The 14711-nt window shown below is 51.3% G+C and overlaps 1 protein-coding gene and 1 non-coding gene across 2 annotated transcripts in view; one reads left to right on the top strand and one right to left on the bottom strand.

Annotated features, from left to right (window-relative positions):
• WDR5 (WD repeat domain 5) overlaps positions 1-1567 on the top strand; it is an 11704-nt gene extending 10137 nt beyond the window's left edge. Inside the window, exon 14 of the mRNA XM_015644648.2 lies at positions 445-1567. Within this exon, the coding sequence (XP_015500134.1) occupies positions 445-545 (101 nt within the window). The 3' untranslated portion in view covers positions 546-1567. The remainder of the gene's footprint in view (positions 1-444) is intronic.
• A 1344-nt stretch (positions 1568-2911) lies between these two features.
• On the bottom strand, positions 2912-3039 carry LOC117245240. The gene has a single exon (XR_004499704.1). It is a non-coding gene; the product is annotated as a U6atac minor spliceosomal RNA (small nuclear RNA).
• Positions 3040-14711: the final 11672 nt, after the last annotated feature.

Below are 14711 nucleotides of genomic sequence, written 5' to 3'. Positions count from 1 at the left end.
CAGTGATTTGGGCTGGATCTCAGTGATTTGGGCTGGATCCCAGTGATTTGGAGTGTAAGGAAGGCAGTAGCAGCAGATTTTCATCTAAAGATGAAGTGTTACCTAAGAACTGACTGGGATGTTGGAAATACCCTCCATGACAAAAAAACTGACCTGGGTTTTGATTCAGCTGTGTCTGACATGATGTGATACAAGAACTAGAATCTAGAGAGTTCTCACCTTTTGAAACCTGTCAAACACTTTTCTACTGCCCTCAATTCTTTCCTGCTTGTATTTCCTCTCACAGAGGAGCAACAGTTGTAAGATATTTACAAATATCACATTTAATTCCGCTACGAGGGAATAATAAGTTTGCTTAATAAAACATAGTTGCTGATTTTCAGAAAGGTCTGCTATGAACCAGATTTAAATAATCCCATTTTTCTGTCTTTTCTTTTTGCTCAGATGTTGTCATCTCCACAGCTTGTCACCCAACAGAAAACATCATCGCATCAGCGGCACTAGAAAACGACAAAACAATTAAACTGTGGAAGAGTGACTGTTAAATGTTCCAGGATTGCTTTAGAGACTGTCAGGAAAAACGAAACAAAAAGATGTTTTTAAAAAAAATTATTAAAAAATAAAAACACCCATAAATCCAGTTTGGCAGGAAACCTGAAGAATATTTGATAAAGTGGTTTCTGTTAGTCTTGTCCCAAAGAAAACATCTTAGCTCTGCTAGAGCCGGGCAATGTGGTGGAAAAAAAAAAAGATGCAGTGTCTCCTTTTCTTGCCTAATGTTTTGGCAGACAAATGGATGATTCTGATGTCGGGTCAGAAGTCTTGGACACCCCAAAGATACTGTACTTTCTGGTGGCATTGCTTCTGGGCACTGTTGCTGCTTAAGGAAGAGCTGCCAATCTACTTTGTACCAGTAAGTTAAGTCACAAGCCTAGAGATGTGTGGAATTTTTTTTAAATATGTCTAATTTTTTTTAATTTTTAATTTTTTTTTTTCCAGAATGTAGGTTTTAGTCTCTTGGGAAGTTTCTGTATTGTTTTAAATAGGAGTACTGCATCTTTAAGGGTGCTTCATTTTAAAACACTCTGCTCAAACTTTGTGACCAAATAAAACCATGCAGTTCCAGATTTCCCTTTTCCTGCCCCTGACTTGACTCCTGTGGTGGAATCTCTTACCTTCTGTATAGTTGCTTACCTCTTGTTACGTGTGTTTAATAGATGCTGTTCTAGAGCAAAGTTACAGTTCTTCTGTTAACCATTAAAATGAATCTTGCTTGTAGTTGTTCTCAGCATATTTTACTCTTTTTATTATTTTTTTTTTTATATTTTGCCTCTTCTGGTTCTAAAGCCAACTCACAGAACACTGTAAAGTTATTTCAATGTAAAAAGAAACCAACCCAGACTTTTTGTATCTTGGCAATCCATGGTATGAAGCTGTATTGCAAATGGCATGACTCTGTATCTATCTCAACATTGGTATTTCTTTCCCTTTTTGTCATATCCATGTGGTATTTACACATCCAGAAAAATACCATGTGCCATAATAAAAAGGTGGGATTTTATGTGTATGTTTGTGGTTAAGAGTGTGCTGATGTGAAGTGTCTGTGGAAGCTTCTCTTAAAAACATTTTTCAGGGGAAATGTTTTCTGTAGAAGCTCCGGTGAGGGAGGATGAGGAGCAGCAGGCTGGAGAAAAAGAGGAACAAACACAAGTCCAGATTTATTTAATGAAGGGAGAAGGATTGAGCTGAAGGTGTCCTCAGCAGTGACAACATTGCTACAACCCCTCACAGAGTGCTCCAGCCAAGGGAAATGATTCCTGCTGCCCTCTCCTTGCAGGATGGGCAGGGATCCAGGATTTACTTTGTGCTGGTTAAGAAATGCATGGAGGCACAAGTTTTACAAAGGCTTCTGCTGCAATGGGATATTTTGCTCCTGGTGAAGCAAAACCTCATTTTTTTTGGTGTTTACCTCACGTGCTTGGTAATAACAAAATCAATTACAGTCCAGACCTCTGGAGTGCTGCTCTGAGGTCGCCTTGCTTTGAAACCCTTGGAGAAGAAGCTGCAAGACATGAGGCATAGGTTTTATTTTTAAAATACAGAGTTCATGTTGAGCTGCTAAAATGGCTATTAATAATATCACTGCCTTTGGAGGTTTTTCATTACCCCCAGGAAGGGACACTGTGTCTAGACTTAGTGTCACTGCTAAAATGATCAACTCAGGATTTTTTTTCAGCCTTATTCTTGAAAATATTCAGTGAAAGTCTTCAGTGCAAGATCTGCCTGTGCTGCTTTACAGCACGGAGAAGGTGGAATTTTGCTCCAGCAAAACATTTGAATGTTGATTCAGAAATATTTCCTGGCGTAGTGTTTCTCATGGGTGTGAGTGGCTCTGCCTGCCCAGCTGTGCTGTCACATGGATTTGTGGAGAAGGGAGATGAATTTTCTGCTCTCATGAGGAAATCTCTTGAACAGGGATAGAAAAACCCCTAATGTAAAGGATCTACTGTAAAGCTGCTCTTCATAAAGGTTGCGTTTAAATCCTTAATATCCCACCTGGGATTAATGCTAGGGCCTGTTGGTAGAGCCCTGCTTACCTCTAATTCTGCACAGCCTGGCATGGCTGTGGTGGTTAGAGGGCCAGGATTAGCTCAAACACAGCTCTGGAAACAAGGAAACAGCTGGAGGGGCTGGAGTAGGGGAGGTGTAACTTTATTTTAGCTACAGGCTGAGAGTAGCTGTGGTGTGTTACAGCACCCTGAGGGAGGGTGAGTTACAGCCGTGGGCCTCGGGTGCACCGGCCACTTTAAAGCTGAGGGAAAAGGCGAGCTGGGAGAGTAAAAAAGAGGCTGCTGCTTTTTAGTGTCTCCGGCAATGAAAACAAGAGATAAAAAATAAAGAGGAAAAAAAGAAAAAAACATGGTTAGATGCCACGAAGTAGGTGGCAGTGCCTTAACCGTATGTGTGTTGTATAGGCCACTAGGGCCCCTTCCATCCTTATCAAGGGGAGTGCTAACCTTCTCTCCTTTCATACAACACAACGCAGCCCACCGAGCTGCCGCTATTTAAACCTTCAGTAATCTACATCTCTTCAGAACAGGGCGAGCTGGCTTTTCTATTCTTTCGTCCCTGAATTTACATTTATTCCTAATCCCCACAAGAAAGCTTTTACTCTTAAGTCCAGATTTGCCCTAAAACCCCTAAAAGTCTCGGTAAAATGGCTAAAACCTGCTCTGTCCCCTAGGTTTTTAATATATTCATCACCTTTAGCCAATCAGCGTGAGGAAGGCGGAGTTTCCTCTCCCGCCCCGTGGCACGCGGGGTGTGGTTTCGCCTTGGCCTCGCTGCTGGGGGCGGGCACGCCCGGGGTTCGCCGGTTCGAGTCCAGCCCCCGGCGGGGCGGTGCGGCTGGGATGAGCTCAGCGCGGGATGTGTGGCGGGGCGACGTAATCTGTGCGGGGTTTGAGCTTTTCCAACGGGTATCCCGGGGGTTTGAGCTTTTCCAACGGGTATCCCGGGGGTTTGAGCTTTTCCAACGGGTATCCCGGGGCTCTGAGCTCTCTCACCGGGTATCCCGGGGCTCTGAGCTCTCTCACCGGGTATCCCGGAGGTTTGAGCTCTCCCGCCGGGTATCCCGGTGCTCTGAGCTCTCCTGCCGGGTATCCCGGAGGTTTGAGCTCTCCTGCCGGGTATCCCGGGGCTCTGAGCTCTCTCACCGAGTATCCCTGGGGTTTGAGCTCTCTCACCGGGTATCCCGGGGCTCTGAGCTCTCCTGCCGGGTATCTCGGAGATCTGAACTCTCTCACCGGGTATCCCGGGGGTTTGTGCGGCAGCGGGATTGCACCGCGGGATGTGCCGCTGGAATCTCCCGCAGCCGGAGCAGCGGTGCAGAGGGAGCCCATTCCCGACAGTTCCTTCTCCCCCGGAGCTGGAAAATCGCTCCGAGTTCCATCAGCGCTAATGACGAGTTACAAGTTGTAGATGCGGCAGCGGTGGAAGAGCTTGAGTGGCTTTTCCCCCCTTAAGGTCTTTCTCTTCGGCATAAAGGGGATAAAACCAGACAAACGTTTCTCTAAATGGGCACTGCAATACCTCAAACAAGCCCGGGGAGCTGATGTTCCCACCGGGATTACTCCCCCAGCATCCCGCCGCAGGTCCCACCGATACCGCCTTAAGGCATCGCTCCATCCTCCGAGCCCTGGGACTATCCCAGACCTTCCCGCTGGGAAGGACCAGCGGAGGAGCCGCTTTTCCGGATGAGGCTGCGGATCCAGGTGCAGCGCCCAGGGGTTGGTGCGGCCCCGCCAGCTGTGCACAGCTGCTGCAGCACAGACTCCCAGAACGGCTTGGGGTGGAAGGGACCTTACAGCTCACCCCATTCCAGCGCCCTGCCACGGGCAGGAACACCTCCCACTCTCCCAGGTTGCTCCAAGCCCTGTCCAGCCTGGCCTTGGACACTTCCAGGGATGCTTCATCACTGCCACAGAGGCCAGGCTGCTCTTGGCTGCCCCTTCCAAATAATTGATGAGTTTATTAGAGGATTAAAAGTTAGTTTCTCCTCCTTATTGAATGCTCTGATTTATGCATGCATTTAAATCAATCCCATTTCCTGCCTTTTATCCCTTCTCCCCCAGGCTTTCAGGCTTTCCTGTGTCAGACATTTGTTACAATCACATTGTTTTCAGGCAAGTGAATCACCGTGGGTGGTTTAAGGGATTTGAATCCATGAGCTGCATTCCTTGGGCACTTCTCACAGGTGCCAACTGCACCTCTCCTGTGATGTAGATGCCCCTCCTTGGACCAGCCTGTGCTGCCTCCCGGTGAAATATGAAGCAGCATCCCTGTAAATGAAGATGTGCAAACCTGCCTGGCTGGGAGCTGTGTCTGTCAAAGGAGGTGCCTGGTGGGCTGGGGTGCCCAGGGTGGGAGATTTCAGGTGCTGCTAGCAGGCACATGCTGGATGAGCTACATAAGCAGCTTATTTTGTCATTTTAATTTTTTAATCCCGTGCATTCCGTCGCGCTCTCTCATTAGTAAGCATTAGCTCTCCAAGTCCCATTAGCTCCGCTGAAAGCTGGGGCTTTACTTGTGGGGACAGCGCTGGAAGAGCCAACAGGGGTCTGGGAGCCTGGTCCTGCAGCTGGTGACAGCCGTGGTGTCCCATGTGGGTGTGACCCTGGCCCTGCAGAGCCATCACTGCTCAGTCCTTTCCTTCGCTGTCCCCCTGTCCCCTCCCCAAGCTCCTGGCAGTCCCAGCTCCCTCCAGAGCTGATCCAAGCCCGGGGCTGGCTCCAACCTCTCCCTGCTTTATTAAGGCGACTATTTTCTTGTGTGTAAATACACACATTCCATTCAAACCCTCTTCCCTCTCCTTCAGGTTTTCCCCTTAACCCCAGGGCCATCCCCAGAGCTGTACTTTGTTAGAGGATCTCAAGTCTCGGATTTAAAATTAGTTGACTGCTTCTCTTTAATAAAATTATTCCTTTCCTCTTTAAATAGCACAATATGTCACAGAAAGCCGGTGGGTCCGTTCATGAAGATGAGGCAGCTCAGAGAGGAAAAAGAGACGGGGAAAAAAAAAAAAAGTAAAACCATACATCTCCCCAAACCCCTTCTGCCTAATCCAACTGAATTAGAGGATTTCGAAGTGGATTTAAAACTAAATCTTGATTAGGGAGAATTTCTCTCCAAGAGCTGCTGCACGGTGGTATTAATGGGAAGTGATCGTGGACAGAGGAAATAGGACAGAAATAACTGAGGGTAGCACATACGCACTCAGGTCTGTGCATGAACTGAAAGAACCGGGGAATTTCTCCAGAGGAAAAGGGAGAAATTAAACATCACCATAAGGAGCCTGGGTGCCAGGGGCTGGCTGGGCAGGCGGGGAGCAGCCAGATCCCTGCTGCACTCCCCGAACCCCCCGGGAAGGGCTTGCAGGTGAGAAGGAAGCGCCGAGGACGAGGACGGCCGGGGTGAAGAGCCGGGAGGAGAGGAGGTCTCAGGCGGCTCCCCCAACCCCTCGTGTTCACCCCGAGAGCTCTGGGTGAGCCCCCCATGCTCTGCGGACACATGCCCGGAGGTGCCCATGGGATCCTGTCTCTGCTGACCGTGCTGTTCGTCCTGCCAGAGGGTGAGTGCTGCTCTCCCCGGGGTGCAGACGTGCCTTGGTGATGCGCTTTACATCCCCCCTAAATCCGAGTTGTTCAGGTGTGATTTATCCTCGGGGTGAATTTAGGGGCACTCCCGCCCCAAGCCGTGCCGCTGTGTGCTGGTGGTTTTAGGATGGAAGTAATGTCACTGTGTTTTGTACAAAAGGGCAACACGGCAGGATTTGGGATCCCCTGGGCCCCTCTTCCCTGATTTGGCCGGGGTAGGGACTCCCCTCGATGTGCCTGGCTGTGTGAGGGTGCTCACCACCCCCAAAATTGTCCTGGAAGCACAGGAGGGCTCGGGAAGGGCTCTGGGTCAGAGCTCAGAGGTGAGGAAAGGTAATGGCAGCAACCTCATTAATCAACAGAGGTTGCCTTAACCTTCACAGCAGAGGTGGATGCTGTAAATGAACATCCTTTAAAGGCTTTTTGGTTTGGGGTTTTTGGGGGCTTTTTTTTTTGTTTTTGTTTTGTTTTGTTTTTTGGTGTTTGGGTTTTTTTTTTGAGAAACCTGAGAAACGGCTTAATTCCTATTGTGGCAATTTTCAGACACAGTGGCTGCAGGGAAGGGCTGAGCTGCCGCCAGTGCAAATGTGCAAAGCCCTGGGGACACACTGAGGCCATTGGCCCGGGGTCACAGGCACGGTGGCTCTCGGTGCTCTGAAGGAGGATTTCCCTTCTGTTTCCGAGCTGCTTTGCCTTCCTGATGGACCCTGTGATAACATCAGGTCCGCGTCCAGGGGGAAAACCAAACCCTGCTGATAAACCCATCCCTCTGGGGCAAATACCTCCCAAACAGGCACAGCTAAACGGGAGAAACCTGGTGAAAATAGGAAAAACTGCTTCTGAGCACGACCAAGCCCTGACTCGGTGGTGTCTGCGGTCGTGAGGTTTCACCTAATTTTTACACCCCCTGTTTCAAAGCTCCCTTGTTCCCGCAGTTTGATCCCAGCTCCAATCTCCGGCTAATCTCTGATTTCGCACTGACCTCTAGTGGGAGATGAGTCTGTATTTTCGGGCCCACTGGGTAAACAAGTGACGGGCAGCTCCGGGCTCTGCCTTAATGCGACTTGGCAAGGCAGGGAGCGCTGCGAAGCCGTCGGTAGAGAGCAGCTCGGAAGGAGTTGAAGTCTTTTCCCCCCCGGAAAAAGTCCAGCCGTGTTTCTTCTGGTTCTTGTTTAGTGTCTGGACTGCAGTGTTATGGCTGCAACATCGTGGTCGGCACCAAAAACGTGGACATGGGGTGCTCCAACCCCGAGGTGATTACCTGCTCCCAGTCCCACCAGGGCTTCAAGCACCGGTTCTGCATTAAAACAGAGAGCGGTGAGTCCGGCCCCGGGGCCGGGGGTGCGGGGGCTGCTCGAGCCGCTGTTCACCCCCCAAACCCAGCCCTGCAGCCCCCTGTGCCGGGCTGTGGCAGCGCCCCCTCCCCGCTGATGTCCCCCTGATGTCCCTCCTTGTGCTTGCTTTGCAGTGGTGCTGGGCATGGTTCTGACCAGCGGCTGTGCCACCTCCCGTCACTGCCAGCAGCAGGAGCTGCCGGGGGTCCGCATCCACTGCTGTGACACCGACCTGTGCAACAGCTCCCCCAGAGCCCCCCGGCCGCCCCCAGGCCACCTCCTGCTGCCCTGCATCCTCGCTGCCCTGCTCCTCTCCTGAGCCCCCCGGGCCTGCGGGAGGCGGGGGTGTCCCCATCGCTGCTCCTGGGGGTGGGCAGGACGCCCCCATCTCTCCCCGCTCCTCAATAAAAGGTGCCGAACGCTGCGCCCTGGGAAGGTCTCGGTGATTCCCCCACGGGGGATGCTCGGGGGCTGGGGGTACCCCCAGCAGCCCCGGGGCAGGGGGAGCGCAGGGTTGGGGGGATCTTCCCACGCCCCCGCGGGGATCGGGAGCGCGGCCGAGCCTCGCTCTTCCCACGAGAGGGCATCCGCGACCCTCGCTCCGCATCCCGGCCCTGCGCGATTCAGGGATGCGGCCGCCGCGCAGGGCAGCATCCCCCGCACGAGGGGTGGCCGCTGGGCTGGGGGACGGGGGGAACATGAAACGAGAGGGGTTTGCAGACGTTTTTCCCAGCCGAAGAGGCCAAAAAGGGAGCTTGAACAGAAAAATCCCATCCCGCGCGGATCGGAGCCCGAGCGGCTGCTCCAAGGTCATCGCGGGGGTTTGCGGCAGAGCTGGGAATTAAACGCATCTGTCTCAAGAGCCAGCCCTGTGCCTTTATCACCAGGGAAACAGCATAAACCTCGCTGTGAGAAAGGGATGAAATATTTTTATTCTATTTTTTTTCTTCAGATAAAAAAAAAAAAGAAAAAGCAAAAGACCTTTTCCATGCAAAACATCAGCTTTTGATGACATTTCTCAGATGTGTGTCAGAAAACAAGCCAAAACTCTACTGAAAATATTATCTGAGGCACCTTCCCAACAGAAACACCTTGGGACTGATACAAACCACGTTCAGATTCTGAAGATTCAAACTAAAAAGGAATCAGAAAACAAATCCTAGAAGAAAAACACAAGAGCAGCAACAGTACCCAATTCCCTCTCTTTCCCTTAAACATTCCTTATGATTTTCGGGGGAGCAGGAAACATTTCCTTGGCAGCTGGAGTCATTTTGGCTACTGGTCATTTATCTGCCTGTGCTGAGCTCTTGCAAAAGCTCTCTCCAGAATAAATTCACATTGATCCACAGCAGACTGGGATGGGGCAGGGCTGATGGTCAGAGGACCGGGACGGAGCAGGGCTGATGGTGAGAGGATCGGGATGGGGCAGGGCTGATGGTCAGAGGATCGGGATGGGGAAGAGCTGATGGTCAGAGGATCAGGGTGGAGCAGGGCTGATGGTCAGAGGATCGGGATGGAGCAGGGCTGATGGTGAGAGGATCGGGATGGGGCAGGGCTGATGCCCAGAGGATGCTGCAGTGGCAGCTTTGCCACCCAGCAGCGTTTTGGGGAGAAGCGAGGAGCGGCAGCGGTGTCTCCATCGCTCCATCCCCGTCCTGTCCCCGCCGTGCCGGCGGTTCCCGGGGCGGGTGATGCTGCTGGCCCCGCTCTGCCCCCCTCGCCGGGCTCCAGCCATCCATCTTACACCGCCTAAGAGGCCTGTTGCAATTAAGTAGGCTGAAGTGCTCCTGAACTCTTTAACCTTTGCCCTGGGATTGCTCCTTTTGCCCCGGGGCTGTGGATCAGCTCCATTGCACTCTCCAAACAGCGCCTGCTACTTAGCTGACATTTCTTTCTCCTGCTGGATCCTATTAGCACCCTGAGGTTGAAAATGCTACTTTGGAGTGTTGTAAGGAATGTGATTTATACTAGAAAGTAGCGGCAATCTATCTTTCCCTATACACACAGTGCACATGAGGCTGGAGAGCTAAATCCACATGGCCTGAACAAACAGCGCCGGGGTAATTGGGGAGGAGGCTTCAGGCAGGGAGAGGAGCTTGGGAGGGATTCAGAGCTTGGGACAGGCAATGGGGTGTGCAGGGAACCTGCTGCCCAGTAGGATCCCATCCCTACACCAGTGCAAACTGGTGCTGGACACTGCTGGTTTCCAAGCAAGGACTGGGAGCTGCCGGGACTGTTTGTAAAGGTTCTGGTTGGGGGACCCATCGTGTCCCTCTTCAGTGTTGATCCTCTGATTGCTGAGCAGAACTCGCACTGGTTTGCCTGCATGTGAGTCCATATCGTGGATAACACAATCTGCATGGGAAGCAGATGGAAATAAGAATTGAATGGTGCCTGAAGGAGGGCTGATTAGCCTTTATCAGATATGACACGCTAACCACTGAGGCTCCTCGCTGGAATACCGGGTTAAAATCTCTGCAGTGTCAAATTTCATCCTCCCTGAGCAAAGAGACACTTTCCATAGTGTTTGTGTGAATCTTCTGGATAAGCCCTGGAGACTGAAACCGTCTCAGCTTCATCTGGGCATTAAAAGTCCCACCCACATGTTTAAAAAAAGCCCCAAACCCAGAAACGCAAAAGCTGACATTTACTCTAAAATGTCTTTTTCTTCCTGCATCACTGCGTGGATCCCCTGTGAGCTGCTGCCTCCTCCTCGCTGGAGCAGGGCTGGAGGCATCTCCTGGGCATTCCCACCTTTGGCCCTGCTGGAAGCACAGGGATTATTTTGCACACACAAAAGTGTGTGCACGAGCATGCACATGGACACTAGCACAGTGTTTTCTGGGAGAAAAACCAACTGAAATAAAAAAGGAAAAAAAAAAAACCCCAACCCTAAGCAGCCTCTGTGTCAAAAGCCTTTTTATAAAAGCCTCAGTAGCTGAAGAATTGCCATTGTTTCAGTCTCCAGTGAGTGCTAGTCTTAAAATATTTCCATCTCAGAGCAGGCTTTGACATTCTGCCCAGACCCAGGAGAGGGAACAAACACGAGTTCAGAAATGTTTCTACAAGGCACAGATCCTTCTTCTTCTTCTGGGAGAGTCACATTCAGCATCTCACATCCTGTGGCCATGTCTCTCCAGCGTGGGGGAAACACCACAGAACACCCCTGGAAGCAGGGAGAGGAGGACTTCTCAGGGGCTCCCTGGAAGGCAGGGAGAGCTGGGCTGGATTTCACACCATTTTTACTCAGCCTTTCCCTCCTGAGCAGCAAAACCCATTTTTTCCCCCCAGAAATTCTGCACTTCAGGCTGCTCTTCCTGCTTGGATGCCGAAGGCTGTGCAGCCCTAGCTCCCCATCCCTCTGGATGCCAGCAGATGGTCCAAAAGCACAAGGCTGTGTAGACTCTGGAAATCAAAGCAGACAGAAAGTTTGCAGTGATATTCACCCCCTTTTAGCCTTTTTATGTGTGTGTGTTCACCAGTGATGCTGGGAGTGACAGAGTGAGGATGGGGATGGAGGAAGCTCTCAAAGCTTCACTATTTCCATCTCTGTGAAAGGACAGGAGAAGAGTGGACAGTGGAAAATGGAGCCATGGAATGGTTTGGGTTGGAAGGGACCTTAAAATCACCTCATTCCAACCCCCCCTGCTCCATGTGATGGTGGGAGAGGGGACAGAGACTTGTTGAGGGGTCACAGCACAGCTCCTGGCACTGTTATTCACCAGTTTCTCATGGTTTATCCCCCTTTCTCTTTCCAAAATAAGGAGAGGAGCTGAGATAAAAGTCGCTATGCTTTTCACAAAAAACTTCCTGGCACAAAAATGCAGAAAGCTGCCAGAGGTTTGGAGGCAGTTGGGAATTATGTGGATGCCCTGGGGTCTGCAGGAAGCTGCTTCCAAGAGGCTGAATGCTCCAGAGAGCACGAGCCAACCTGAGCTTATCTCAGCTCCGAGCACTCCTGACGTTGGATAAAGGGCAGTATTTACCCAAGAACAATGTGGGGTTAAAATTTAGTAAGTACTTGTGCAATTCTTTATGGAGAGGCTACAAGGACAAATAAACATCTCTCAAACACAGCCAGTACTCAGGCTCCGTGTTTAATTCATTCCCTGGAAATGCATCTTGTTTATAGCCATTCATTGCAGGGGCTTGGAACAGCAGGGGTCTGATCCACTCCAAATTTCAGGCAAAATAATATGATCCTCGTTTTGCTCTTGTTTGTTCCTAGGAGAGAACACAAGGTCAAATCTTCAACTAGTACAAAGTTTGCTCTGAAACACCGAGTGGGGGTTTTTTTTGTTGTTTGACAAAGTTTTTCCTCTGCTTTCTCTCCCTTTCTGTGCATCCCTCTCCTTCCAGCTCATCAGCCCAGGAGGAGCCCAGGGTACCGGAGGATTTGGGTTTCCTCCTTGGGTGATAAAGGCTTCTAGAGAGGATTAAGTCTGGGTGGCCAAAACCAGCAGCTCCCAAGGCTGAAGGTTGGGATGTCTCCTATCTACTCCACCCCCAGGGAGACAAGCAGGCAAGCAACCACACGTGGGAGATCCAGCTCCCTCCTCCCAGGGGATGCTGCACTGAGAAATCCCCTTCTCTGGGAGCTGCTCCAGGCCCTCCATCTCACAAAGCTGAGAGGGAGCAGTGCCAACTTTATTGACAGAAACCCATGAACTGGGTCATGCTGCCCATTCCCCCTCCCAGCAGTGAGCTCTCCTCGTGCAGACACCCGGGGAGCGCTTTGCTGCGGGGGCTGCTCGGCTGCAGGAGCTGGACAAACACTGGCTGTGCTCAAACGAGCCCTGAGCCCCAGGGCAATGCTCTTTTCCTCTAGGATGAGAGCCAAGGCTGCCCTGTGCCGGGGGCTGGACATGGAGAGGGTTAGATGGAGGGAGAAAGGGGGATCCTGGTTCCATTGAATAACTCCACAGCAGTGTGGGAGCCAGCGATGTGCCTGACCTACATAGAGCCCCGAGCCCTCCGAGCACAATCGATCCATTGGCAGCAGAGAGATCCCAGCGTGGGGGAGGATCTGCCTCCCTGCCTCCCTGCATCCAGCCAGGATCTCCCCTGGCACCAGCAGGAGCTGGCTGCACCAGGGTGAAGCTTCTCTTCCATGCTGAGCATCCCGTGCATCTCACAGCATCCCTCTCTTGTATCCTCCATATTCAACAGCCCTGGCACAGAGTAACCTGCCCCTTGGACACCTATTTTGGGATGTTCTCCTCTTTTTGTGCATCTGGGAGGGAGAGGTACTATGTTGTGTTTGCCCCTGGGGCAGCTCTGAGTGATGCACACAAGGGTTTGGCTGCTAAGAAGTCAAAAGTTGCCCTCCTTGGCTCAGCAGCTCCATTTACATCTCCTGATGGAGCCTGCTAATGGATCACCGTGTCCTCCCTCCCGGGTGTCTGGGTTATCCAGCCTGGAATCACACCCTGAAGCCTTTTCCTTTGGCTGGGCTTTTGAGCATCTCACAGCCTGGGGCCGCTCTCGCTGACCTCCCGGGTTCTGCTGCACAGGATGGATGTTCCTGGCATAATTTGCTTTTTGATGTTCTCCAGAGGAGAGGCTGGGAGGGTGGCAGGAACATAATGGCAAAAACCATGAGGAAAGGTTAAAGGTTAGGGTTAGGCACTGTGGTGCCAGGTGATATTTCCCCCCCCCAAATCCCCAAATTCTCATGAAGTAACAGTGAGTGGGGCATAAAAATACCATCTTGGGACACAGTGGGCCTCATCCTGCAGTCTGCCCCTCCCCAGGGACCCCTCCCCTGCTGGTGGCCTTAGCCAGTGAGTCCTGGGCTGGGCAGGATGGGTGAACACCAGAGTGAGAGACTGGCGAGGGCAGCAGCGCTGGGGAGGATGGAGAGAGGTTTGTGACAGAGCAAACAGCGTGTCCTCGCAGTGGGGAGCTCTTTGGGGACAAGAGCCAGGTCTTTGGGGTGTCAGTGTCATGTCCCTCCCCTCAGGCTGTGTCTTTGGCACTGCTCCCTCCTCAGAGCAGCAGATCTGCTCTGCAACAGCAGCTGCCACTCTCCTTCCACTCAGCAAACCAAACTCTGCGTGGAGAGAGGGAGAATGGGATGGGATGGGATGGGATGGGATGGAATAGGAGAGAATGAAATAAAATGGAATGGAATGGAATGGAATGGAATGGAACGGAACAGAACAGAACAGAACAGAACAGAATAGAATAGAATAGAATAGAATAGAACAGAACAGAACAGAACAGAATAGAATAGAATAGAATAGAATAGAATAGAATAGAATAGAATAGAATAGAATAGAATAGAATAGAATAGAATAGAATAGAATAGAAATAAATGAAAGAAAAAGCAAACCAAACCAAAATAAAATAAAATAAAATAAAATAAAATAAAATAAAATAAAATAAAATAAAATAAAATAAAATAAAATAAAATAAAGCAAGTTAAAAGGTGTGCAGAGGCTGGCACTGCCTGCTCCCGGCGCGGAGCGGTGCCCCGGGGAGAGCAGCGAGCCAAGTTTCGCTTTGACACGGCAGGAATGAATCACGGCAGGCGCTGACGGAGCCGGCAAACAGCGACTGCTCGGGGAGAAAGGGAGGGCTCCCCGGCTGGGCACCGCTGCTAATTGCTAAATAAGGGCTAATCCAATCAATTAAGCGCTCAGGCTGCAGAGGAGGGCGCACCTCTGCTGGAATAGGGACAGACAGGGCTTGGGGGGCTTTGGCTGTTGGGTTCTTGGCCACAGGATGCTCCAGGGAAAATAACAATTCTTTCAGGGAACAGTTGTCGCTCTCTGGTTAATTGGGATGCAGGGAATTAGGAGTGGGATGGATGCTCAGCATGTCCCATGTCCCCAAGGGGTGCTGGGCTCTCTGGGGGATGCTGCGGGTGGTTCTGTGAGGCAGAGAGGTTTCTGAGGCTCTGTCCCTTCTCCAGAGATGGAGGGGAGGTCCTATCCTACCCCAGGCCACCCTCCAAGGGCCCTGGTGTCACCACAGCACACTGGGGACACACAGTGAGCAGGCCAGAGGCAAACTGCAGCAATCACCAATTCCTTCCAGCCTTGCAAACCCAGCCTCAGGAGAGCAGCAAAAGGAAATGAAAAGCTGCTGATGGCAAGCAGGGCTCTCCCAGGGGTTATCAGCAGCCAGGGTGGCTCCCCAGCAGTGCCCAGGGACCTGGCTGAGAGCCCTAAAGCTGTGCTGACCCCACGGCAGCCTCACTGGCAGCTCTGTGTCTCCA

The sequence above is a fragment of the Parus major genome, chromosome 17 (genome assembly GCF_001522545.3).
Source record: "Parus major isolate Abel chromosome 17, Parus_major1.1, whole genome shotgun sequence".
Lineage (NCBI taxonomy): Eukaryota > Metazoa > Chordata > Aves > Passeriformes > Paridae > Parus > Parus major.
Note: the sequence above shows the minus strand (reverse complement) of the source record. Positions and strands in the feature narration are given on the sequence as shown.